The sequence below is a fragment of the Mustela nivalis genome (assembly GCF_964662115.1).
Source record: "Mustela nivalis genome assembly, chromosome: 6".
NCBI lineage: Eukaryota > Metazoa > Chordata > Mammalia > Carnivora > Mustelidae > Mustela > Mustela nivalis.
In genome coordinates, this window is record NC_139025.1 from 85,971,733 (window position 1) to 85,998,916 (window position 27,184).

The window sequence follows — 27,184 nt, forward strand, 5'->3', positions numbered from 1 at the left end:
GGGTCGCGACTAATGGTCACCTGGGATCTGGGTCCCGGCTCTGCCGGGCGGACGTAGGCTGGGCAACAGCAGCGGAATTAAAGAGGATTCTCCCCCCCACACCCAAAACCACGCCGCGCGTACACTAGCTCTGGCTCCACCTCGCATCTGGGCGTGGCTGGGCGCCTGGTTCCCTGCTGAGTTCCATGGCCCTGGGCCGCGTACCTAATGCTTCTGGAAGGCTGCCCTGCACAATATTGTCTCCCACGGGGTTGTGAAGACCAGGGAGCTACACTTACCAAATCCAGACTGGCCACATAGGCAAAGCTGTTTTTTTTTTACTAGAATTAGGATTCAAGCTTCTGGGGAGGTGTCCTCTAGGTCCCAGGTCAGTTATTCTAAAAGGCTGCCCTACCTCAGAACTGTTCTTGAACATATTCGGTCTGGGGTTGATAAAGGAACCTGCATTTTACAGACAGCACCTGGAGAACCCGTCTCAGCTCCTTTTGCCATCCACCAGCGAAAACAATGTATGGGACAGTAGTCAACAGCAGGTCTGGGCTGATAGTGTGACCTGCCTAAAACTGGAGCGGGTGGAGTTAGAAGCAGCCCCAGGACTGATTAGTGCTGGGAGCTGGTGCTGTAGTTACCAAACGCATGGAGACCAAAAACCCCAAAACCACCAAAATGAAGGGTCCCTTGCTCTTCCATTCAGGACTCAGGCTACACTCTTTGTTTTCAGCTTTACTTTAAAATATTACTTTTCATATATAGCATCAGGAAAACAGTCACATTCTCCCCAAGTTGGTGGCAGGGCTCCGTAACGTACACAGACTGGAGGTAACACTCCATCCTGTCACATTCTGAATGTCTCCAGGCTATATGTGAGCAAGACCACTGTTTTGGCCACATTCATCTCCAACATAGCAGGGGGCAGGCTGGAGGAGAGTAAAGGGACAGTGCCGCAAGCCCTGGGTTTCCCCCTCAGGATAGAACTGGGGTAGGATTGGTGAGGAGCTAACTGCACCTGTCTCAGACATCAGGCTGGAACAGCACTTGGCCACTGGCCAGGACCTAAATAAAGTCAGAAAGGCACCCCTGGGCCGAGAGCCAAGCAAACCAGTTCTTAGGGAATTTAGATACAGCGGAACAACCCAAACCCATTCCACTGGACTGTGCAGTGGGGCTGCAGGCTAGCATTTTCATTTCTGTTGATCTGCATCTAACCTTGTTCCAGTTCTGACCTTGGGAAAATCAAATTGTCTTAATCTTTAAAGATTTGATTTATTTTTTTGAGAGTGTGTGTGTGAGAAGGTGGATGAGCAGAGGGGTAGGGAGGAGGTGGGGAAAGATTCCTGAGCATATTCGTGCTGAGCATGGAGCTTTATGTGGGGCTCGATCACATGACCCTAAGATCATGACCTGAGCCAAAACCAAGAGTCAGAAGCTTAACCAACTGAACCACCCAGGCAGTGCCTCTGTCTTAGTCTTCTAAAAGACTAAGGGGATGGTGTCCTTCTACCTCTAAGACTCTTACCTTTCTGGACTCCCTTCTTCCTTTAAAAACCATTGGGAGATCTGGGGAAGGGAGGCTGAAACCTCTTCTGTCCTCAAGGCAGATAACATCTCTTTGTCATGCATCACCAATGAGTAGGTGAGATGGCAGAGTAGGACCTGGACTAGTTATCCTCCAAGGCCACAGGCTAGCGCCGGACAGGAGGCAGTAGCAAGCACATTGCTCCCCAACCCCCTGCCAGAAACACCAGTTAAGAAGCAGATGGGTTTGCTTCCTAACGCTTAATACAAAATGGCAGCAGCCACGGAGCTGTTGTAACAAAACTAGCCATAGGGCATCCAGAGAAATGTACACAGGCGTCCTTGGCTGGAGTTGTGCTGCCAGCCAGGCCTGCTGCCTGGTCAGCTGTAGGCTGTCATCCGGCCAGGACTGGACGGTGGCGGCGGCCAGGCAGGGCTGAAGGGCTCAGAGATGCTGCCATGGAGGCTGGCGCCGAGCTGATCCCTCACAAGCACACAGATCTCTGCCACGTAGTGGAGTCTGGGTGGCCCAGGTGTTCTGAGCTGCCTCTTCCTGGAGCTCCACCCCAACACCACGGGATTTCAGCCCTAACGAATAAAGCCCTGGGGGGGCCCAGGGCTGAGAGGGTGCCTGCTCACCAGCTATCCAGAGCTGATGCCTCTAGAAATCAGCAGAAACAAAGGCTAGGTTTGGGTTTTTGTTTGTTTGTTTGTTTGTTTGTTTTCCCTAGAAAGACGAGGCTGCCATGTTCAAATACATGTAGAGGGGCAATGCCTCTAGGGTACTCGGTTCCTTGCAAGAGGCATAGCCCCCCTCCTCCTCCAAAAAAAAGGGTGGCTTCTTGCCTTCCCAGAAGCCCCAGAACAGCCAGTATGCTTCCTGCTGAGTCCATTTTAAGCCACTTTCCAGGAAGGCCCTCCACCCACCACAACCCTCATTCATGTCCTCCAGCTTCTTCAGACCAGAAGGTCTAACTAGAAATGCTGCTCCCCAACCCCCATGTCTGCCTTCAACTTGTGGCATCCTGGGGGACGGGCTCTGAGGCCCACAGCACTTGTCAGCCATGGTAGAGACCTCACGCAGAAGCCAAGGGCTGATGTGAGTGCTGCCAAGCAGCAGGAGAGCTGCCATATCTCTATGTCCAAAGAAAGGCCTCTCGGTGCTGAGAAAGGGGGCGAAGGGTCTTGGGCTTAGTGGAAGTCTGCATTGAAGGCTCTGCCGATGATCAACCGTCTCACCTCACTGGTCCCAGCCCCAATCTCATACAGCTTGGCATCTCGCAGAAAGCGGCCCATGGGAAAGTCGTTGATGTAGCCGTTGGCACCTGTGGCCAGGGTTCGGGCAGAGAGGAGAGGACAACAGGAGGTGAGGGGCAGTGAGGAAAGCAAACAGAGAGCCAAGTATACAGAAAGAGGCCAGAGGAGAGGCTGATTAAAGACAAGCAGCAAATGGAGCTGAGAGGGGAGGCTGTGGGAAACACCTAGCTGTGGGAGTGGGGACAAGGGACTGGAAGGCCACCCAGATTGCTGAGGACACCAGGCAAAGATGGCTACTGCCACTGGTAGACCTGGAAAGGCGGACAGAAAGGTACTGCACAGCGCTCACTGGGGGCCGGACCCAGGGAAGGGTAAGTCTTTTGCATGCGTCATAAAGCCAGCCGGTGGCAGGGTTAGGGTTCAAACCCAGGCCTTCTGGCCCAATTCTGGGCTCTTAAGGCCATCAGCCTCTGAGGCATCCCTCCCTCCCCATTTCCCAGTGTTCACGGGACCAGGCAGGGAGTGTGAGAGAGAGGCATTGCTGATGGGATGAGCCACTCGTGGCCTCTGGCAGTTTTCTCATTTGCTTTAACATGTCTTCCTAGTAACAGGAGTTAGAAGGAGCTTAAAGGTGGCAGCTCAGCAGCAGCCGAAACACAGTGTGAGGAGTGAAGAGGAAACTTTCTGGGGTCAGGAGTGGGAAGTGGGGGCCACTCACCGAAGCACTGAATGCCGTCCAGGGCAACCTGGGTGGCGCACTCAGCTGAGTAAAGAATCACCCCCGCGCAGTCCTGTGGGAGGGGGCTTGGGGTCAGAAGGGCCCTGCCGGGGGCCACACAGGGAGGGAGTCCCCACAGCCCGCCCTTACCTTGGCAGTACAGTGGCCCTGATCACAGGCCTTGGCGACATTGTAGACATACTGCCTACAGGCCATGAGGCGGGTGTACATGTCGGCCATTTTCCCCTGCATCAGCTGGGCACAAGGAGGGGGTCAACAGGTCAGCACGCCGGAGCCATGTTCCTCTCAGACACTCCCCCTAGTCACCCAAAGCAGGTCAGCAGTGGCCATCTGAGAGCCAGGCCCAGGGACGCGAGGGCACAGCTAGGAGGCTGACTTGCCTTAGATGACAGAGCTGCCCAGAGAGCGGCCGCTGCACGGTGAACCCCACGTGCTGAGAGGTGACTTCACACCAGGATACATGACCAGAAACGCTGCTCTTTTCCCTGGGCCTGCCTACAGCCTGCTCGCTTCCCCCACCAGCCCTACAAGGTCAGGTTCATTCATCTCAAGTAGGAAGTGAATGGACACGAGGGTCACTTCCTGACAAGGTCCCAACCCAGGCAGCATGCCAAAAGAGCCTGCGTTCCAAGCCTCCAGGCTCATTTTGGTGGCAAAAGATATGGAATGCCCTGTTCGCTCATTTGATAAAGACAATCTGGACCCTGTCAAGAAAGTACATTTCAGCAGAAGAATTCCACTCACCTGGAAGTGCCCAATCTTCTGGCCAAAGGCTTCCCTTGTGTGTAGGTAGGGAATGGTGTGGTCGAGGACAGCCTGCATAAGCCTGCCAGGAAAGAGGACGACACTGGGGAGGCGCCTCGCTGTACCCCCACTGCCAGTGTGGGGAGCTTGCGGGGAGGCGGCTTGGCAAGATGAGGAACTGGAGTCCCAGGGAGGAGACAAGGAGCATGAGGGTTCTGATCACCCCCGCTCAGTCACTGCACCAACTGCCCAGGATGTGTGCCCCTTTCCCGGACACCAGATGGAGGAGCAGGACCCCTGTGCAGAGAGGTCTTAGTGCCTGAGTGTGTTCTGTTTCATCCTGAATAATTAAGTAGAAGTGCAACTCAGGCCTTAGGTCTGTCATCTGATAATATCTCCCTCCATTGTGAAGAAAAGTACATGGCGGCGGGAGGAGGTCTGTTCATTTTGTTTCCAAGAGAAAAAGTGCATCTCCCTGGAGGCAGGTCCCATTGGCCCCCACCAAGGTGAAGGCTGTGATGTCACAACTTGCCAAGGAAGCTGAGAGCCCAGCTCCCCTAAAGCCTCACACTCACCCAAGGGGCCCACCAGCCAGCACCAGCCGCTCCAGGTCCAGCCCACTCATCAGCACGTAGACGCCCTTACTTAGATGGCCCAGGATGTTGGCAGCTGCCGGGAAAAAGTGCCAGTCAGAGGGAAGAGGGCTGTCCACAGCCTCCTCAATTGTATAAAAGCTGCTAGGTTTGATATCGTGGCTTTCACGCAGGCCCTAAAATGTCACCTGACCTTTGACCACCGACTAGGGTTCCAAGTGAGAGACAAACATGGAGTTTACGACTTCCAGCTGGATGTAGGGCTTGTTTCAGGGTGCCTGGGTGGCTCAGTGGGTTTAAGCATCTGCCTTTGGCTTGGGTCATGAACCTGGGGCCCTGAAATTGAGTCCTGCATCCAGCTTCCTGCTTAGCGGGGCGTCTGGCTTCTCCCTCTCCCTCTCCACACTCTGCTCATGCTTTCTCTCTCAAATAAATAAATAAAATTTTTTTTTTAAAGATTTTATTTATTTATTTGACATAAGTCACAAGTAGGTAGAGAGGCAGGCAAAGAGAGAGGGGGACGCAGGCTCCCTGCAGAGCAGAGAGCCTGATGTGGGGCTCGATCCCAGGACCCTGGGATCATGACCTGAGCTGAAGGCAGAGGCTTTAACCCACTGAGCCACCCAGGTGCCCCAAATAAATAAAATCTTAAAAAAAAAAAAAAAAACACCTTGCTAGAGGGACTCCCCAACCACCACACTACCACATACACCCCACTCGTAAGACACAAAGGCCCCATCTTTAGACTTTCCCTTTCTCTTCCTTGACTCCTTTGAATGGCAAAGAAAAGCTAATTTGGTCTAGAAGCCATCCAACCCCTCCCTAGTCTTTTTACCCATGCCCATAAAGGAAACTGAGAATTACTCTGTCCCCCAGGTTGAGTCTGCTCCCTGCTCCAGTATCACCAGCCCCCACCCACGACAAAAGTAGTCTCTGGAGGAATTTTTGTCTAAGAGATGGGTCATTCAGTGTCAGTTATGCAATCTGCTGACTACCTCCCTAGCCTGGAAGCCAGGGCACTGGAAGGCCTTGGGAGGTGTGGGTAGGACACTCAATACAGCGTAGACCACTGACTTAATGATGGCCGTTGTTTCCTGCTGATCAAAAAGGATCCACATTGATCTGGCCTCCCTAGATGCTCCTTGTAACCAAAGCCTATTGTTCTGGGGTCCTGGGTAATGGGTAAGAGGGAATGGTCTATGGCTGAGGTGCAGAGCAAACCTGGCTGGTCCTCAAAGCAAAAATACTCCAGTTGAATTCTCTTGTCTTCACTGAGCCTGGCTTCCATCAGTTTATCTGAATGGTGTTTTTTTTTCCCCCCACATCATTAATGAATCTCACGTGGGCTATTCAGGGACATGCACAAACAGGGCAGTCTGGAGGACAGGAGAGGGTGAGGCACCTCCTACCTGTCTATTCCGGGTACTGGCATACCCCCCAGACCCAGTGTATTAGTAACATAAGAAAAAGGAGCCTTCATGGTGGCCACAGGCAGGCATGCAGCTCTGGCCAGAAGGACAGCTGCCTGGCAGCCTAAGGCCCACATGTATGGGCCCAAGGGCAAGCACAGTAGACGGAGGCACACCATCTAGACACGTCATCGGTAAGCTGATGATGGTGAGCTTCTCTTACCTGAGATGGACTTTCTCAACTTATGAAAGGGTCACACAGGCACTTGCCCATTCTCAGGGACTCACCAGGAACCTCGCAGTCTTCAAAGATTAGCTCACAGGTGTTGGATCCCCTCATGCCCAGCTTGTCCAGCTTCTTGGAGGTGCTGAAGCCAGGCATACCCTTTACAGGGGGAAAAAAAGGTGGCCCCAATTACAGACTAGTCCTCAAGCAGGGCGGCTAGTAAAAGGCAGACCCTTGAGAAATGCCCACCCTCCCATCTGGTCCCGAATTTGCACAACACACTGCCTCCTGCTCCCAGGGTGCCCACTCTGTAGGACTGCCCCACTCCTATAAGCTCCAGCTAATACCCCACCCTCCTCTGCCTCTAGGTGCATTCTCCCCACTTCTCATGGGAGCAGTATTTTCTCAAGGAAATACCCACACCCTGGGCAGCCCCTGACCTTCGCTGGCTTTGTTTCCTCTTCTCAGGGGAAAGCACTTCTGGGACACTCTCCAGGTAACTCCATTCCTTTCCTTCTGAACGTCTCCCATCTGTATCTGAGTCCCCCCCAGGATCAAATTCAGCCATCTATGTACTTTGGCCTGAGGCTAACCAGATGCAGTCTGCATTGCCAAATGACTGGCAAAGTATATGGCCGGGCAGGCTAATGCGGGTCGTACCACATGACCATGAGATTTCCAATCTCTGCCAGACTCTTTGGGCTACCTTCTTTTCTTTCCTCTGGTCTTAGGTCCCTCTTTCTATAGAGGGTATTGCAAACCTTCAGGACACTTAATTCCCGGAATTCTCTCTCAGCCTCCTAACCCCCACGGTTCCCAGCCCTCATGCTGCACAGTCATGACTCAGGCGGCTTCTCCACCATCACCTGTAATCCAGCCCTACCTTTCCCACGGCTTACTGTTGGGTTTGGCTCACTTGCTCCCACACACCTCAATTTTTCCCTCTCCTATATTCCTTTCTCTCTACCAAATAATTATCTCTCTACCAAATAAATCTCTCAGTTTTCTCCCATTCTTTTTCTTTTTTTTTTTAAAGATTTTATTTATTTATTCAACAGAGATCACAAGTAGGCAGAGAAGCTGGCAGAGAGAGAGGAGAAGGCAGGCTCCCTGCTGAGCAGAGCCCAATGCGGGGCTCGAACCCAGGACCCTGGGATTATGACCTGAGCTGAAGGCAGAGGTTTTAACCCACTGAGCCACCCAGGTGCCCCAGTTTTCTCACATTTTTTTTTTTTTAAGATTTTATTTATTTATTTGACAGACAGAGATCACAAGTAGGCAGAGAGTAGATAGAGAGAGAGGGAAGCAGGCTCCCTGCTGAGCAGAGAGCCCGATGCAGGGCTCGATCCCAAGGACCCCGGAACCATGACCCGAGCTGAAAGCAGAGGCTTTAACCCACTGAGCCACCCAGGTGCCCCAATTTTCTCCCATTCTTGAAAACAAACTCAAATGTCCGCCTTTTCATTCCAACTCCTGCTCCATCTCCCTCTTGCTTCGCTGCAGCCTTCATCCACCACCTGGCCACCCCCGAAGCTGTTCACATGTTCAGAACTTGCTTGTTCTCCACAGCCACTCTCCCCAAGGCTGGCAGGGACACTGTGGTCATCAGATCGAGTTGCTTCCTTCTAGTCCTCATCTTCCTGGACCTTTCTGTGTGGCTCAATCATGCTCAGATCTGACTCATCCTTCTTGGGCTCCAATGTGGCCCTTCTCCTTGCAGTCAGCTCTTCTATCTCCACCCTCCCCGCCCTCTCCGGAGCCTTGGCCTAGCACACACTGATTGTGTCTATGACCAGCAGGAGAGAGCCTTCTGTAGTACTGACTTCAGGAGATAATAGCCTCCTGGCATGCACTGCCCTCCACTCACCTTTTCCACAATAAAGGCCGTGATGCCCCGAGAGGCTGGCACGGCAGCGGGATCTGTCTTGGCGTAGATAATAAGGATGTCAGCATCAGGGCCATTGGTGATCCAGAACTTGTTCCCATTCAGGATGTAGTGATCACCTAAGGATAAGAAGTTGGCTACTTGCTCAAGCCGTGTTGGCCCATCCCAACCAGTCACTTCATGGACCTACTGCTGGGCAGGAAGGTGCCCCCTTTGGGAAATAGTTCTGGGAAGCCAGCAGAGGCCACCCCCTCCCTCACCCTGAGAAGGGCTGTCCCTCTGTGCATTTCAGCTCCCTTTCCAGAAGCTCCCAAGTCAAGAGAGCCTCACCTTTCTTTTCTGCTTTTAGCTTCATGGAGACAACATCAGAGCCAGCATTGGGCTCACTCATGGCCAAGGCTCCGATGTATTCACCGCTGATCAGCTGTAAGGAAACCACAAAGGCCGGTTATGACTTCAGATGTCCGTTCCCTACGGGAGCTCACGACACTGCTTCTCACCCGCTCATGTGATACCCCTTCAGACATCTCTCAGACCAGGTACTGGTAAAGTCCTGGAAGAGAAGTCCACTACCTATACGACTGAAAATCTCTCCCCTTTCCCATTCCCTCTGCAAGGGAAGCGAGTCCCAGTTTTACATTTCTTCAAATGCTCCACAAATGACATCCTGTGAGTGACTCAGGAGTTCTGGTCCTATTTTTAATTCTTCTGAGTGAATTTTTCTAAAGCAAGTCCATGACCCTTTGGGGGGCTAGATGCTCCTGCTTGAGGGCAGCATGTTGTAGACAGCAAGTCTGACTGACCCTTGCCAACCCAGGAGGATGCCTCAGGGTTTCTCCCTCCTCATCTCCTCACCTTGGGGAGGTACTTTTCCTTCTGGGCCTCATTTCCATTGCGCACAATTTGGTTGAGGCACAGGTTGGAGTGAGCCCCGTAACTGAGCCCCACTGCTCCAGACGCTCGGGATATCTCCTCCATCACCAGCACTTGTTCCAGGTAGCCCAGGCCAGAGCCGCCATACTGAACTGGGAATTGGGATCGGCAGGGGAATGGAAAAGGCAGCCCAGATTACATTGGGGCAGTCACAGGAATGTTTACCAGCAGCAAAGAAACACCCTTGTAGCTCCTACTACAAGTTACCCTCTAGCAAGGTCGGTAGGCTGACACCGTGGGCCCTGCTTTACCAGCTCATGGAACTGGCTTTGCCTGCTGCCTCTGGTCAGCTGAGGTGGTTCAGAAAGCAGTCGTTGCAAATGCCTGGGTTATTCTGGAAAGACCTCTACGTAAGACAAGAGAGCCTGCGCACCCACTGTTCAGAAAGCCACGGAAGTGCATGAGCAGATGAATAAATAAAGGGCAACCTGGATTAACCAAGAAACACAAAGAAGGAGGGTCAGAGCACTAAGAATGGACAGTAAACAAAGGATGCCATGTGCGAAAGGCCTGAGTAAGGTGAGATTTTCATAGCATAGGTGTTTGGACTAGCATAGCATAGGTGATTTGACTATCAAATCAACATGTTATTTGATACAATAGTATATGTCAATTACGTCTTTAAAAAAAAAAAGGCAAGATAAGTAATGGGGGACTGGAGTGCCACAAATGGTGAATTTCAGAATTCCTCGCCAATTTTTCCTTGGCAACAGATCCAAAATCAAAGTACCTGACTCATCTGGTATTATGACCTCCCACCCCTAGGCTTGCTCTTTGGGCAAACCCTGGTAAGACTCTCCGCACACGGGATTGTCTAGATGGTTCAGTCAGTAGAACATGCAACTCTTGATCTTGAGGTTAAGAGTTCAAGCCCCACGAAAGGAACACGTTTACTCTGACCAAAAAGTCAGGCTCATCTTAGGCTCTAGGGAAAGGAGAGCCCAACCCCTGCAACTCTAGGAAGGTAAGCCCACAGGCGGGAGGCACCGGAAAGAGCCACCAGGACAACCCTGGTGGAAACTAGAATTTACCAGAACTGGCTTTCTTTGAGGGCTCATAAACCTCCAAACACAGTCTGGTTTGGGAGTTCCCAGTGGCGTTCCCTCTACCACTTTACTTAAGGTGGTCTACATTTTTAAGTCTTTTCATTTTATGACTCTGGAATCAGCTCGAATCCCTGCAACCGTCTCCAAGTGGTGAGGGAAGATGTAAGAACACTGTGTTCCACCTCTGTTCTAACACTACAAGCTGAGGTATTGTGCACTGTTCAGGCTTTGGCAGGTGAGGCCACAGGCTGGTTTATTTACTGGGCACTGCAAGTCAGCTGTGGGGAGAGGACATAGGTGGTCCCAACAGGAACATACCTGTCCTGAGCAGTCCTGCCTAGAGGCTACTAGTAGGGCAGAGTTTAGGAATTAGGGAGATGGTTTAGACTGACGTGCAGGGCGCCTGGGTGGCTCAGTGGGTTAAGCCTCTGAGTGGGTTAAGCCTTCACCTCAAGTCATGATCCCAGAATTTACAGCAAACACAAACTTGAGCCCCACATCAGGCTCTCTACTCAGCAGGGAGTCTGCTTCCCCCTCTCTCTCTGCCTACTTGTGATCTCTCTCTGTCAAATAAGTAAATAAAATTAAAAAAAAAAAAGACTGAAGTACAAGACAGTTGCATGATAATGGAGTTTTCTAAACTCAAATCACTTGGGGGACCTGGGGGAACTTATTAAACATGCAGAGTTCAAGAGTCTAAGTAATTCTGAGTCAGTGAACCACACAGGCCTCATCCCTTTGCCTTCTGGATGTTACTGCTTAAACTGTATACTCCTCCTTGGGCTGACAGTCAATGGATGCATTCTCAGGTCCAAGAGAAAGTGCTGGGTTCTTTGAGCACAAACTTTCCCCTCCTTTCCTGTTTCTTTTGGAAATGGTGTTAAAGGGCATGCAAGAAAAGTTCTCATTAGGGAAGGAAACTATACTCACCAGGGGCGGTAATACCCAAGACCCCCAGGTTTCCCAGCTGCTTCCAAAACTCCTGCCAACAGAAAAAAGTGAAGTGCAGTGAGCTCTGAGAAGGAAGTCAGTCACAGGCATCTGGCACATCTGGAACGAGACTCAGATGCTTCACATGAAGGGGCTGCACTGTTAGGGAGGTTTTATTTACCAGAAGACTGTGAGCTCTTCCAGGAAGCGCACAATTCCCGACCCAGCCCAGCCCCTAAACTGCCCCCTTGCTGCTTGGCCCCACTCCCAGCCAACTCCCCCCAGCACAGGCATCATGACTCACTCGAAGGTTCTTGAATTCATTGATATGATCAATCTCCTGGGCCTGGGGGGCTAGATGCTCCTGAAGAAACTTAGCCATGGTCTGACGAAGCTAGAGGGAGAGAGGTGGACAGATGCCACTGAGACAGTCCCTTGCTGCCACTAAGAACAGCATCTCCACTACTGAGGACACACTGGGGAAAACAGGCCACAAGTAACCCCACCAACCGGCATCAGATCGAAACTTAGAGATCATAACAGTTTATACTTCCTCAGAGATGATCTTCATCTCTTTTAAGGTCCTCAGCCTAGACAGCTTGAGTATTTTTAAAATGTCACTCCTGTACATAAAATCATTTCATGGCTTTTCATTGTACCTAGAAGGCAAGCTCCTTACTCATGTCTCTAAGGCCCTGCATGAGCTGACCCCTACTGACTCTTCAAGCCTTCTTCAGTATCCTTCTCAGCCCATTCACTGTTCTAGCCATACCCTCTTCAGTTTTTGGCACGTGCCAGGCTTTCTGTTCCCCTAGACTTTGGTTACAAAGGATTACTGAAAGAGATTTGAAACTCTTGGCTGACTAGTTTGAGAGCAAGGGCTGAACCCTTTCTGTGGAAGGGGATTCAAACCTCTATCTGCTGCCTGCAAACGCAAATGGATTTTGTAATTCCTGGAGCCTTAGACATTGGCTTAATAGCCAGGAGACAGGCTCCTGGGGAACTCTGCCAACATCTCAAAGGGAACAGTCATCTTCCAGGAAGGCTCTAGTTCAGGCTCACCTGAAATGCAATTTCGTGTTTTGTTCAACTTTGTGCTTTGGACGCAACTGTGTTCAAGAACTTATAGCAGATTAGACAGTGCACTTCAAAGCCCCCGGAGCTGAGTATTCAAAAAAGATTCCCTGGTGATTCTTATTAAGCAGGCTTGAGAACCATAGTCTTAAGACAGTGTTCAGGTGTAACTGGACTTCAGAAAGAGGGCTTTTTACTACATGCCAGTGTCCCAGCCAAAACACCATCAAACCTCCACCAGAATACCATCAGCCTTCCAGGAGCCTTCCGATCTCCGACTCCTTATCTAACTCAGCAGCTAGGCTTTGCTGTTTCCACAGCGGGGAGGCTGCGACCCGCGCCCGTCCCCCGCCCTCCGACTGCCGCGGCTGAGTGGGCGCCGGGCAGAGGAGCGTCTGAGCGACCTCCGAGCAGGGCGATGCGGCCTGGCCAGGAGGCCTTGGGGCCTGAAAGGGGATGAGGTTCCTTACCTGTTTCTGCTCCTCGCTTAGCCCGTTGATCGCATCGTCCACGGGCAAGAGGGAGTGGGCCCGCTGGGACACGAGGCTAGCGAGCTGCGCCCGCGGCGACCGCAGCCTCCAACTCACCGCACGCCGTCCCAGAAGCCAAGCCGAAGTCGCCATCGCGGCCTTGCACGCGAATAGGAAGAGGAAACCGGAGCCCGAGCCGCAGCTGCAGCGCCAGCTCCAGCGCCAGCAGCGGCGACCCGCCTCCTGGGCTCCACCAATCCCGGGCTTTGTTGCCCCACCCAATGGGCGAGGGGGTGGGTCTCCAGCAGCCTATCACCCTCCGCGGCAGGCTGAAGGCCGCGCTGCCTTTGGTCACCACATCAGCCAATCAGCGGTGAAGAGTTGATCCCGGGTCCCCACCGCGGGGCTGGTTGGCGCTCTTGGGAGACTTTGCGGGAGTCATCCCTATGTGGAGACCTTACTAAGTAGAGGAGCGAGAAAGGTGTCTTGGGAGTCTAGGAGTTGTATCTCCCTTGCTTTGAGGTAGCAGTCCCTAACTACAGAGGTCTATATCTGCGGGAAAGAAAATGTTAAAACAGCCTGGGAAAACTTTCCAGATGTCCAGTGCTTGGAAATAAATTGTTAAAAGCCTATCTGGGATGTCTAAGATTGGGTAGGGAGCGCTGGCTCTGTTGTGCACACTGTTAGAAGCCATTAAAACTTGCTTTATTATGTAATAGGGTTGAGTGATTTTGGAGTTTTATGCGAACGAGTTACTATCTTGCAAATTATTCAACGTACAAGAAGAGTATCAGGGCTTTTTTAAAAACAGGGTTGGGGGAGGGGAATGAAGGAACAGAAAAGCAAGAGTAGTGTATCACGAGTATTAAAAAGAAAAACACAGAGCCACAGTGGAGCCACTTAAGGCTCTGAATCAGTAAACTGAGACTTAACTACCTTACTGTAGTTTCACTCCCCCACTGCCCCCGCCCCAGGAATGTAACCTCTAACCACTCAACATGGGATTTGCCGGTCAGCACTGGGAAATTTATTGATGGACACCCCCTCCTTGTGTACCTCTTAGGATGGATCTTGCCTGAAACAATCAATTTTTTCTCATAATTTCCTTTTTCGGTTCCTTTGCTACCTTTAAAAATCTTTCCTTTAGAATGCCAGAGTGGCTCAGTCAGTTAAGCATCTGCTTTTAGCTCAGGTCATGATCCCAGAGTGCTGGGATCGAGTCCCACATCTGGCTCCTTGTTTGGCAGAGAGACTGCTTCTCTCTCCGCCTTTGCCTGCCTGTGCGTGCTCTCTCTGACAGATAAATAAAATGTTTAAAAAAATAAAAACCTTTCCTTTTCTGAGCCTCTTTGGAGTTCCTTTCTATTTGCTAAATGGGATGCTGCCAGAGTCATGAATTGTTTAATAAAGCCAATTAAATCTTTAAAATGGACTCAGTTGAATTTTTGTTACTTAACAGGGGAAGCGAGATGGAATTAAGCCTCTAACCCCCTTCGCTATTTTCCCCCTCTAATGTGGTGGGCTAATGCCCTGAACCGGTCTTTTCAGGTAGTTGAATGCCCTGAGTCTTGGGATGAAAGGCTGAAATGAAATGAATACCACCCATACAGCAAGGCTGTTAGGAGTGCTAAAAAGGAAGCCTTAGGCCCAAGGTGGAATCACTTGCCCCCAGAGCAGCAAATCAAAACCTATTTGCAGTTTCAATTTTTCCCGAGAATAGAATTTTAAACCAGTCAATTTGGAGTTCTCAGGGTGCCTGGGTGGCTCAGCCAGTTAGGCGACTGTCTTCAGATCAGGTCTCTCCTTAGTTTTACTTTTTAGTGGAGCTGGTGTTTGACCCTGGGTAAATTAACCTAACATCTGTGAGTCTCTTTCCCCAGCTGCATAAAGAGGTAATGGTGCTTACCTTGTGATAGTAATGAGGATTACCTGAGAAATACAGCAAGGAATCATGGGTATAGGCCCCATGGATGGCAGAGTACAAATGGTCAGTTAAGTGACAGACATCTCCTCTTACCTTGAACCTCTGCATAAGCCCAGTTGCCTAACTCACTTCCCCAAGACTCATCTGGATATCCCTTCAGCTCTTTATTCTTTCCTTCAGCATTTCATACTTTGATTTTCTCCCTGAAGGTTCCAATGACAGCCCCCTGCTTGGGTTTATAATTGGCTGGCACAGTTTACAGACTCAGAGAAACATTTTATTTACTGCTCAGGCTGTAACTCAGGAATAGCCAGGTGGAAGATACGCAGAGGGTGAGGTGGGGGGAAAGGAAGCGGAGCTGCCTGTGACCTGACCTTGCTTCTCTGCCTGAACCTCCACAGGTTCACTGATCTGGAATGTCCTCCACTTTCTAGCTAGCCTCTCCAGATGTTACTCTTCCTTCAGTCTCTGGTCTGCCTCCTCCTGAAGCCCTCCCCAACCAAACTAGCCCATAGTGAACTACTAGAGTACACACCTATGCCACAGAACCCAGTTAGTAAAGTGTTGCTGTTTGTTATTTCACTTACACGTAACCTACATATACAAGTTTTCCCAAATAGATGGTAAGCATCTTTGAAGTTAAGAATGCCATTCTCTATTAAAGTTTCCTAGAGCACCCAGCAGATTGGAGAGTATGAGTTACTGTCTGCTGAGTTTCTCCTAACATGAGTTCATCCAGCCTACGGAACAGATGAATCATCCCGAACACCTCCACGAGTACGAGAGGCAGATGGAGCAACAAAGGTAGGAGGAAGCAACAGAAAAGGCAAAGGAGCACAGAGGAGAGCTGGTGAGGCAAAGGCCCTTGGCTGGCCACCAGCGAACAGGGTTTCGGCGCTGGGTTAGAGGAGTCATAGGCATTGAGGAAGTTACGTTCCTAGGTGTTAACTAGGGCGGCCTGACAAGGAGGTGAGGATCCCACAGCTGAGTTCTCCCGCTCTCTTTCCAAGAAGGAAGTAGAACTTGGGGGGGGGGCAGAAATGCCAATTATACATTCATTTGGGTAAATAATCTTTTAAACTATAAACATGCTGAAAATGGGTAGAAGAAAATATTCAGCCCTTTTGACTGGTGAGTTATGTAACTATTTATGTACCAACTGTGTGAATGTGTGTGTGAAGGCAAAGAAATTTAGCCCTAAAGTCAGGGTGGGGGTGTTCCTTGGCCTGGTTGTGTGGCAGTCTCAATGCTCAAGAGTGGAGGGGGGTGGGGTTAGTATAGAAATTGGGAGATGCAGAAAAACACGGAAGATAGCCAAAGTCTGCCTAGATCAACTAAGAAATGAAATAGAGCTCTGCCTTTGGTAAACCAGAGGGAAGCCTACCATGGACTTTAGCTAACTAGGGATCCATGGGGCCAGGCCCTGGATTGGCTATGCAAAGAACAGAAGAGAACCAGGCTCAGGAATATAGAGAGGGCACAGGTAGCTAGTGACACACAGCTGGAGGATAGAGTCAGGCATCTACTGCCACAAACAGCAGACACCCTCAGAAGACCAGCTCTGCTCCTGGAAGACAGCAGGGCTAGCCACAGAGCACTGAAGTGGAAGAAAAATATTGTGGGTTACACTGGAGTCTTGAACTTGTTCCCTGGATTAGGCCAAGAGTATTCGGTGGACATGGGTCAGTTAAATGGCTTATTTTCATTTCTCAGTGTTGCAGTCTAGATTGTCACAGAAATGTTTATTTTAAAAGTAGCACTTAATAAAAAATAAAAGCAGAAGTGATTTAGATTAAAAGCTCCAAGTTGTATTATTTCAGGTAGGTGTTACTGCTATCTAAACCTTCACCCTCATTTATTCAGCCATTTCCAGTAACTTCACGTTCATTCATTTAACAATGAGGTCTAGAGCCCAACCAGGATTAGATAAAGTGTGTTCCAAGTTAGAAGGGGACAGCATCGCTTCTCAGTGATGTCTCCCATGGAGTCTCTGTATTCCACGGTACAATTAAGGTTTTCTTCCTATGCATCTGAATGTGACCTTTGGGATCGTCTGGCTGTGGCTAGTTTAGTCTCCTGATTCTAATGGCCTGCCGTTCGCTTTGTTGGCTAGAGGGTCAATCCAAGTTTCTGGGGACAGAGGGGCTCTCTTGTTGGCCTCGATTCTGTATGTGCAAGGTTCAGGAGGGCCCATCAGTCTGAGGGGGGGCGCATGCTTGCCTAAAGGAGGAACTGCCATTCCAGCATAGACTGTCCTTAATCCTACTGCAGAAACTGTTTCCATTCTGGGGATAGTGAGTCCTAGAAGGTCATGGCCGAGAAGCAGACGTCCTAAGTGGCTTCCTCTGTGGGAGCCATCTGGTCACTTGCTTTTTATCACATTTCTAATAGCTGTTCCATTTCCTCAAGGGCTGCTGTAAAGTCATTTACTTGACTGTTACATAACGTCTGCTGTTCTAGGAACCGGGCTCTCTCTTCTTCTTTCATCTTCAACTTTACTTTTAAGGCCTGCATGTAAAGACATTCAGAAAGGAAGGAAGAAACAAACGAACACCCACAGGACTTTGAGTCACACGAAAGGCAATACCATTTAAGGATACTATGCTTCTCTTCCCTTGAGAAGACGATGCGAATATTGACATGAGATTTTTCAGTCTTAGATCTGTTTATCTCGGCTGGCTTTAGGAATGGTCTCTCTTTACTACAGACTCCTATATCTAAACTGGAGCCATGAAATCCTCTAGGATTCAGTGTACTGGCCCATGATTCTTCCAAGCAGTCCAAAGCAGTCTAGACTCAATCCGGGTTTCCTATTACAGATTTCCTTGAGATACCAAGTTTCCAAAGCAGAGCTGTCACACAGGTCCACCTCATACACTGAGTAACCTAGTGTTTTGTACATTGCCTCAAGCCCTGTAGATGTGAACATTTCTGAGTGTTTGGAAGAGAAAATCAGTTGTTGAAAAAAATGGTGAAATCAAGTGAAGTCTTGGAATTTAGTGAATAGTAATGCATCAATGTTGGCTTTTAAATTATGACAAATATACTATGATAATGTATGATGTTAATACTAAGGGCACTGAATTCTCTGTATTTATCTTCGCAACTTTCCTATAAATCTATGATTACAAAGCAGTTTATTAAAAAGAAAGAAATGTATGAAAAGGAAGAATCCTCCAGAGCCCTACCCACCATGGTGGGAAATGGTAATCCTGCCTCAAGGTGATGTCTGCCTCTCACCTGTAACTCTTCCATCTGCTTTTTGGCTGTTTCATTGAAAAACTTCAGCTCATCTTGCAAAGTTTCTAGCAGCAACTAAGAGGAAAGTACAATGTAGTAACAAATCGTTACGGATAGGTGAAAACTTTCTTCATATAAACTAATCTCTTCATATGAAATGAGAGTTGATTAGATGATTGCTAACAATTCTTCCATTCTTTCAGGCATTTACTGAGTGTCCCCCATGTGCCAGGCTCTTTCTTGGGGCACCCCTGGAGGAACTCAGTCCAAGCGATGGACAGATCACCCTACTTCCCTGTGCTCTATGTTACACAAAACAGAGTAGCCATTGAAGAGGTGACTACTGCCCTAGGGGGTGGAGGAAGCCTTCCGTAGCTAGAATTCTATGATTCTAAGATGACAACTGATCTTCCTGGTGAAGAGGGCATAGAATCTCAAAGACTTTAGCCCAAACAACCACCTTCCTACTTACTACTGGAGAAGCCAATTTTATTCCAGGCTGGACCTTTCCATCCTACAGTTCTCAATAAATGGCCCAGGGGAGAAGTTTGGTAAAGTGGAGAAGAAAGAAACCAGAAAGTTCTCTATACATGTCCATGTTAACATGTGAATTAAAAGGGTGCCTGGGTGGCTCAGTGGGTTAAGCCTCTGCCTTCAGCTCAGGTCATGATCTCGGGGTCCTGGGATTGAGCCCAACATTGGGCTCTCTGCTCAGCAGGGAGCCTGCTTCCCCCTCTCTTTCTGCTGCCTCTCTGCCTACTTGTGATCTCTCTGTCAAATAAATAAATAAAATCTTAAAAAAAAAAAAGTATCTTAAAGTAGCACATTTTCAACTCAGACTCGCTCAACATCTGTAAGCACAAAGTTGCCTTCCAAGTGAAATATGCTATTTGGAGTACACATAGCTGTCTTCCACTATCATGGAAAATAAATGCGGCTTCCTGGGGTTTGCTGAGCATGTGGCAGAGCCCTTCTTGGCCTGGCAGAGCCCCACAGTCAGTTGGCCCCCGCCCACTCACACCCATGCCCTCACCATAGAGTCCGTGTGATCGGTGGTGGATCCTTGCTGTGATGCCAGGGCCTCACTGCCTAAAACTGATGCAAACGACAAAGTCAGCCTTGCTTAGGGAACCGCACCTAAAACAAAAACTAAAAACCCCTCCATGGACAAGTACAGGAGTATTCATGAGGGAAACTTCTTGAAGAGTCTGGCAGTTTTCCCCTTGGCAGGGTCACCTACACCTACCATCAGAGCTTTATTTTATCTCCCTCCTCTCTAGCTTTGGATATGGTTAAAAGTTCATTCTGCTTTCCCTTCAGCTTAGCAGAAAATTTGTACAAACGAAATGTGTCATTTGAGTTTTTGTTTTTATAATACAAAAACCCATTTTTATTTAAAAAATTTTTTCTAGGGGCGCCTGGGTGGCTCAGATGGTTGAGAGTCTGCCTTCGGCTCAGGTCATGATCTCGAGGTCCTGGGATTGAGCCCCACATCAGGCTCCCAGCTCAGCAGGGAGTTTGCTTTTTCCTCTCCCTCTTCCCCTGCTGTGCTCTCTCTCTGTATCTCTCTCAAATTAATAAATAAAATATTAAAAAAATGTTTTTTCTGAAGATTTATTTTATAGAGGAGAGAGAGTACACTTGAGTGTGGAGTGGGGTGAGGGGAGGAAGGAGAGAGAGAATCTCAAGCAGGCTCCCTGAGAGCCTGACAGAGGGCCAGATCCCACCGCCCTGAGATCATGACCTGAGCTGAAATCAAAAGTCCCACACTTAACCAACTGAGCCACACATGCACCCCACAAAAAACTATTTTTTAAAGGTTTTGGGGCTTGGAGCGCATGGGTGGCTCAGTTGTTAAATGTCTGCCTTCGGCTCAGGACACAGTCCCAGAGTCCTGGGACTGAGCCCTGCATCGGGATCCCTCTTCAACGGGAAGCCTGCTTCTCCCTCTCCCACTCACTTGTGTTCCTTCTCTTGCTCTCTGTCAAATAAATAAATAAAATCTTAAAAAAAAAATAAAGCATTTGGGCTTAAGAATTATTATTTTTGGTAAAAGTAGTACATATGCATTATAAATTAAAATAATATAAAAATGTGGGACGCCTGGGTGGCTCAGTTGGTTAAGCAGCTGCCTTCGGCTCAGGTCATGATCCCAGTGTCCTGGGATCGAGTCCCACATCGGGCTCCTTGCTCCGCAGGGAGCCTGCTTCTCCCTCTGACTCTGCCTTCCACTATGTCTGCCTGTGCTCGCTCTCGCTCGCTCTCTGACAAATAAATAAATAAAATCTTTAAAAATATATATATAAAAATGTATGGTAACATGTTAGTCAGCAGCATTCAAACTCAGTGTTCCTGAATTCAGAGAAGCCTGGGCCCCTTCACTGGGTATTCTCAGGCTCCTCAACGCAGTCTGAAGCTCTTGTACAGTCCTTGGGCAATTCCTGCTTCCACTCCCATTCTTGCTACAGACTCTACTCTCTAGGGACAGGGTCAGAACCAAAATCACATTTAACCATTGCGATTCTGCTGATGAGCCAAGTTTAGGAGCCCTTAATAAAGTATCACTTCTGTCTTTTCCCACTTGGGAAAGTTACTTTGCTATCTACCTTGAAAAAAAGAAAATACTTCTGGTCTATTTGCAAGGTCACACTTGTTGGCACCAAATGAATGGCATGAATGAAGTGTTCAGATAGGAGATAGTCCTCTGTCCACAACCACAAGGGAACAAAGAAAAGCTCCTCAGGGCATCTGGCTGGCTCAGGCTACAGAGCCTGTAACTCTTGATCTCGGGCTTGTGACTTCAAACCCCACATTGGGTGTAGAGATTACTTAAAAATAAAGAAAATCTTAAAAAAAAAAAAAAAGATACTCCCAATATTTCTTGCTTTGCTAAGCACCCTGCACTGAATGGCCCAGCTGATGCTAGGCTGGCACTCTAGACAGACAGTCCACAACCACTCCCCCACCCCACCTCAGGAAAGGGCACATGCACTGACTCTTCCAAAGGCAACCGTGCACTGTCTCTTACCTGGGTTGAGGCCCTTGCTCTCCAAAATTGCCAAACAGTTGTCCTGAAACTTCTCCAGCAGCTCCACCTTTTGGGTCAGGTCCTTCAGTTCTCCCTATGGAGGTGCCATACAGACAGTACAGACCTGTTCCCCTTACAGGGTGGGCGGGGGTTTCTCTCCTTCCCCTGCTCTGATACCTGCACAGCAAAAGCCTGGCTTCTTTCTTCTTCTACTCGGGCCCCCGGGCAAGACAAGCTTCTCTTGTCCTGGGGCCATCCCACCAGAGGCCAGCCATTGCCTAGTGCGGTGATGACAGAGGTCTGGTGGGGGTCTCTTACCTGAGTTTCAGTCAACTTCTGATGCAGCTGCTTGTTGACGGCCTCTAAGAGCTGGTTCTTATCCTTGAGCTCTTCCTCTGATTTCTGTTTACTCAGTGGTTTGTAGCTGTAATGATAATTTGTGTTTAGGTGAAGAAGTGGAGGTATAAGAAAATGGGCTACAGAATCATCCAAACAGGCGTTCAACTCTTGGCTTCATTATATAGTAGCATCTGACCCTCAGTAAGTTACATAACCTCTCTTGAGACTTTGTTTCCTCATTTCTAGAATTAGGATAATACCCACAACTCATAATTCTATTACTGTGAAAAATAAGAGAGAGAATACATGTAGAATTCTTAGCACAGGTAACATAGTAAACAATAGTAAACAATAAATAATAGCCGACACATAGTAAACAATAAATAGCCATCATCATCATTAACTTTTCAGTGCCCTCAGAGTCCTTCTTGAGTAGTATTTTATCTCCAGAACTTTAAAAAAAAATTATTTTTTAAGTCATCTCTACACCCAAAGTGGGTCTCGAACTTACAGCCCCGAGATTAAGAGCTGCATGCTTGGGGCATCTGCGTGGCTCAGTCATTTGAGTGCCTGACTCTTGACGTCGGCTCAAGGTCATTAGATCGAGCCCCATGTCTGGGCTCCACGCTCAGTGGGGAGTCAAACATGCTTGAGATTCTCACTCCCTCTCCCGGTGCCCCTATCTTGCTTGCACATACTCTCTAAAATAAATCTTTAAAAAAATTAAAAAGAAAGAGTTACACGCTCTACCAACTGGGCTGGCCAGGGCCCCTATCTTCAGAACTTTCAAGACATGCACAAATAATAGATTTGGAATTAGAACCTACTTCTATCAATTTTCCAGCTTGTATTATTTCTATCTTCAGAAGCAAAATAGACAAGCTATCCTCAAACAGAGAGATGGATTCTCCCCCAGGATTTCTACTACCACCATTTTAAAGTCACTAACCACATGCAATGCCTCATATCCCGCAGGCTCACCCTCCTATCCACCTATTCACGGCTATAGGTGGCTTTGAAGTCCAATCAGCAGTGAACCTGGCATGGAACCCAGAAAGCTCTTGTCTGGTTCTCAAGATGGGAGCCTTAAAGATCCTAGCCCTGCCAGTGGTTCTCAAACCGGGCTGTGCCTCCCCACTGAAAATTCCACTCAGATTTTTGGCGTAGCACCCAGGCTGTCACACACTAAACAAACTTATGAGTGATTTCTGAGGCACAACCAGGACCGAGAGCCTCCACCTTAAAATGGTGGCCAACTTTTGCTTACCCTGCTGCTCACCTCTTTCTGAGGTTCTTCCTCGTGGCAGGGTCTGCAGCTTTTACCTGCCTAGAGAAGCAAACACAAAGAAATCATGATGTTCACTCCTCTTACTGTGGTGATCATTTTGCTATATATACAAATAGCTAGCCATTATGTTGTGCACCCGAAACTAATACAATGTTGTGCGTAAGTAGACTTGGGGCAATTAAAAAAGTAACGAAGAGGGCATCTGGGTGGCTCAGTCGGTTAAGCCTCAGGTCATGATCCCAGCGTCCTGGGATCGAGCCCTGCCTCCGGCTCCCTGCTCAGCGAGGAGTCTATTTCTCCCTCTCCCTCTGCCTGTTGCTCCCCCTGCTTGTGCTCTCTATCAAATAAATTTTTTTTAAAAAGTAATAAAGAAATCAGAGAATGGTAGCACTGCTGTTCTGCGTGTTGTGAACAAGGCAGAACAAAGAGCCTGGATTTCTGAGGAAAAAACCAGAGACCATATACAATGCCAACAGCTTGAGAAGCTCAGAGGGCCCATGTGCTGTCGTTTGAGCCTAGACTATTGGAAAAAGGCTTATGAATAGGGAATGGGCTCCTCTCCTGGCCCACCTCAATGGCCCGACTGACCTGCTCCTGCTCAGAGTGGTATAACTACACCCTGTCAAGCTGGCTGACGTGGGAACTGAGTATAGGGAAACAAGCACGCTACCTGGGACAGGACGACACTCAGACAAGCAACCTGAGTTAACAAGCAGCCCCACATACCCCGACTACCACTAAAGCCTGGTGTTTGGCCAGGGTCCGGCTATTTGCACACTCAGAACAAACAAAATACCTCTTATCCTAACCCTTGCTGGGCCTCCTCGGAACTGTTCGACACAGACGGTTCTGACATACCGCTGTTCGGGGCCACGGACTCCGACTGCCTGGTGCTCTCAAAACCCCTCTTTTCTAAATCTTGATACCGAGCAACCTCTAGCAAGATGTTCTCATCGCGGGGCGCCTGGGTGGCTCAGTGGGTTGGGCCTCTGCCTTTGGCTCGGGTCATGATCTCGGGGTCCTGGGATCGAGCCCCGCATCGGGCTCTCTGCTCGGCGGGGAGCCTGCTTTCTCCTCTCTCTCTGCCTGCCTCTCTGCCTACCTGTGATCTCTGTCTGTCGAATAAATGAATAAAATCTTTCAAAAAAATAAAATAAAATAAAAAGATGTTCTCATCGGGTACCAATGATTCAACTCTCACCCGTTCTCTCGTCTTGGTTTAGTGACTTTTATAACATCGTTTTCTGAACCTCCTGAATGAAGTCTGGAAACATCTGCTTCCTTGGACTTAACAGGTAGCAGGCTCTTAGAAGTGGCTCGAGTTTGTGTGTCTGCAAAGGAAGACAAGCTGCTGAGACCTCAATGGTCGTGACTCAACCGAAGAAATGCTATGTCAGCTCCGTTCCAGGCTGTCAGCACCCTGTATTTTCTGGCCTGTCTCAATTTGCAAGGACTAATTCAGAAGAATACACTTCTAGACTAACTGGGGATGGAAACCAAAATCCTTGGAAGGTAATAGTGCAATATACTTGAGGATAGCCAAAAGCCTGATGATCTGGCAAACTGAACGGCCAAGGAGACAGGCATGAAAGTGGACATTGATACAAGAGAAGAATGAAAAGAGGGGTCACGTAGCTGTCAGCAGGGCTGATGCGCAGCTGGAGCCTTCCTCCAGGACCAGTGGAACCGAAACACCTTGCAAAAATCCTCTGCCCTCTGCCCTCTGCCCGCTCTTCGGAGGCTACACTCAAGCTGCTGTGAAGTTCTCCTTTAACGGTTGCATAGTTGTTTTTAATCTTTTTATTCATTTTTTAAAGTAGGCTCCATGCCCTATGTAGGGCCTGAACTCACAACCCTGAGCTCAAGAGTCATATGTTTTATCAAGTGAGCCAGCCAGGCACCCCAGGTCTCTGTTTTCAAGTAAAAGGTAACCTTGGGGGAACATATTTACCTCCTCTTCTGAGTATTAATAAGTTATGCACAGTAACACATCCTCCCCCAGGTGAAAGGGTGTTAATAAAGTGATCAAAATGACCACTCTTTGCTGACTGGAATCAATTCTAATAATCTGTACTTGCTAAAGCCTAAGGACTGCATTGTAGAAAAAATTTAGCAGGACTTAACAAAGACTATCTTCTTGAAATGAGAGCTGTGGGGCACCTGGGTGGCTTAATGAGAGAGGTGGGGGACCTGGTGGCTCAGTTGACTAAGTGCTTGCCTTTGGCTCAGGTCAAGATCCCAGAGTTACCGAATTGAGCCCCGAAGCAGGCTCTCCAGCTCAGCAAAGAGTCTGCTTCTCCCTCCCTGCCCTCTCTCAAATAAAATCTTTTTTAAAAAATGAGAGATGCTAAGGAGGGGAAATGGATAGCTGGTCAAGGAAGGAAAAGAGACTTGTTCTTCATGGCATAATATTTTCTAACTTTGGACTCTTTTTTACATGTGTATATTAGGTAGGCAAAAAACGTAGGAGATAGCCTTAAAATGTTAAACTGTTGAGGTTATATATGATCATAAAACTGGGACAGGGATAGAAAGCTGAGATTAAAAACTTCCAACTTGGCTGGGGAAAGCCAGTCTCCACTCAAGGAGAGGGCACTGCTCTCCAAGGCAAAGGCTGTTGCAGGGGCATGCTCCCCTCTACCTCCCAATAACTCCTAGGTCCTGCTGATGCCAGATTACCATTTAGGTGTTCGGAGGTCAGGTAAAACCAACCAACCAACCAACCAACCAACCTTTAAGCCTTTTGAGGAAACCCTTTTTATTTATAGATCAATCCTCTACTGCTCATCTACCAGCAGCACAGAGTCCCCTGGGAGGAGTCCTAAATAGCTACTTCCAAATCTGCCCCCACAGGTTCTGATGTTTGAAGCTTATTTTGTGCCCTGCTCTTGAGATTAAGGAGCTCAAGAGCCTACATGACTTTCAACCACAAGCCCAGCAACACAAAGCAAGATGGCAAAGCAATCAAAAATTGTTTTTAATCCTATTTCTTTTCCCAAGGTTATGGAAAACTCTGGCTAGGCTTGGCCCCTCTCTCTTACTTCACCCAACAATTGATTGACAATTTACTGTATAAGTGACATGGTGCAGAAACAAATGTGAACGAGACAAGGTGCAAACCCTGGTGCCTCCCAGAATCACACTTCTCAAAGGACTCTCTTCCCTTCTCCCTGACAACAAATCCAGTCCCTCCAGGTAGCCCAGATCTGGAAATCAAACTGGCAACTGTTTAAAAAGGGATTCCTGGGGCCCTGGGATGGCTCAGTCGGTTAAGTGTCTACCTTCAGCTCAGGTCATAATCCCAGGGTGCTAGGATTGAGCCTTGCATCTGGCTCCCTGCTCAGTGGAGAGCCTGCTTCTCCCTTTCCCCTTGTTTGTACGCGCTCGCTCTCTCTGTCAAATAAATAAATAAAATCTTTAAAAAAAAAGGGGGGGGGATTCCTAGCTTGAGGAAATAATACTGTGAAACAATCAGCAACTTAAATCTAATTAGTAAATGCAGCACGATTAGGTTCAGGAAGTGGAATGGGGGAGGGCACGTCTAAATCTTACCACAGGGCCCTTGCCCCAACTCCCGTCATAAACCTAGACAGCCTAGTTCTAGCGGAGGTAGCAGGTTGTCAGAGCTGATAAACTGCCCTTTCCTAGCCCGCGCCCCCCTTTTCTGGCCACTGGTCTGTTCCCTCGTACTCCTCCGCCTGACCACCCCGCTGGGCCAGGGCTGTGTGGATACCCACCTGCCGGCAGGCCGCCGCTCTGCACAGCCGGGGGCTGCAGAGTGTATACTGTCTTAACCACGCTGGTCATCGTAACGAGGCGGCGCAGCTGAGGTCTGAAAGGTGCAAGGTGAACGTTACCCTGGGTTGGGTTTGGGGGCCGGAGTAGGTGGAGGGCCCCCGGAGAGCGCGACCTGGCCTGTCTCGGCCAGGGGAAGAAGTCGGGAGAAAGAAAATTCTCCATTCCCAGACCACTCCGCCCGCCCCACATCTAGCTCCATCCCTCGCCCCGGGAGAGTCGAACCCAGGTTCCTGCAGCTCCTGCCCGCAGCCCTCGTTGCCCTGGTTCAAAGGATGCTCCTCGGTAACTGCCGCACCAGCGACCGGGTCTGCCGCCGGGCTTTCAAATGGAAACTTCCGGTGATTGGGCGGGAGGGGGCGCGGTTCGCGCTCTGTAGGCGGCCATGTTGTACGGCTAGCCGTGCTGGGGACCACGCCTTTGGAAGCTGCCATGCTGTACGGCAAGTCAGAACTGAGGCAACAGCAGGAGCTTGTAGGCTTCGGGTGTCAGAGGCCCCAGGTCTGGGTGGGGGAGGGGAGTGGTGCACTTTGCCTGTCTGAAAGGAGCTATGAGCCGCCAGCGTCATATTCCGGGCTTGAGACATAAACGCCATCACTGTTAGAGTCTATGTCACAATCCTCTTTATTTGTTGGCAAGAGCAGAGGAGTGTTTGGTTTCGCAGGGTAGAGAGTAGCCAGTGAGGTTTAAAAAGGGTCTGTGGGCGGAAATCGCCACCTCACCTACCCTCAGTCCTAACTTTAAAGATT

General features: G+C 49.1%; 2 protein-coding genes across 2 annotated transcripts; both read right to left on the reverse strand.

The window, feature by feature from the left end:
* Nucleotides 1-2,204: 2,204 nt before the first annotated feature.
* Nucleotides 2,205-13,281, reverse strand: IVD (isovaleryl-CoA dehydrogenase). Its single transcript, XM_082736281.1, has 12 exons — nucleotides 12,822-13,281; nucleotides 11,582-11,671; nucleotides 11,278-11,329; nucleotides 9,224-9,393; nucleotides 8,699-8,792; nucleotides 8,351-8,487; nucleotides 6,546-6,642; nucleotides 4,831-4,924; nucleotides 4,256-4,337; nucleotides 3,641-3,745; nucleotides 3,491-3,563; nucleotides 2,205-2,840 (listed from the first exon to the last, which is right to left on the reverse strand). The coding sequence occupies exons 1-12, from the start codon at nucleotides 12,972-12,974 to the stop codon at nucleotides 2,707-2,709; spliced, it is 1,281 nt and encodes a 426-aa protein (XP_082592407.1). The 5' UTR covers nucleotides 12,975-13,281; the 3' UTR covers nucleotides 2,205-2,706.
* Nucleotides 13,282-16,472: 3,191 nt separating this feature from the next.
* KNSTRN (kinetochore localized astrin (SPAG5) binding protein) lies at nucleotides 16,473-26,954 on the reverse strand. The gene is made up of 9 exons (XM_082736282.1): nucleotides 26,661-26,954; nucleotides 26,378-26,472; nucleotides 23,842-23,971; nucleotides 22,632-22,679; nucleotides 21,332-21,437; nucleotides 21,014-21,107; nucleotides 19,019-19,080; nucleotides 17,986-18,060; nucleotides 16,473-17,253 (listed from the first exon to the last, which is right to left on the reverse strand). Exons 1-9 carry the CDS (start codon nucleotides 26,867-26,869, stop codon nucleotides 17,122-17,124), a joined length of 951 nt encoding a protein of 316 aa, XP_082592408.1. The 5' UTR covers nucleotides 26,870-26,954; the 3' UTR covers nucleotides 16,473-17,121.
* Between the last annotated feature and the right edge of the window lie 230 nt (nucleotides 26,955-27,184).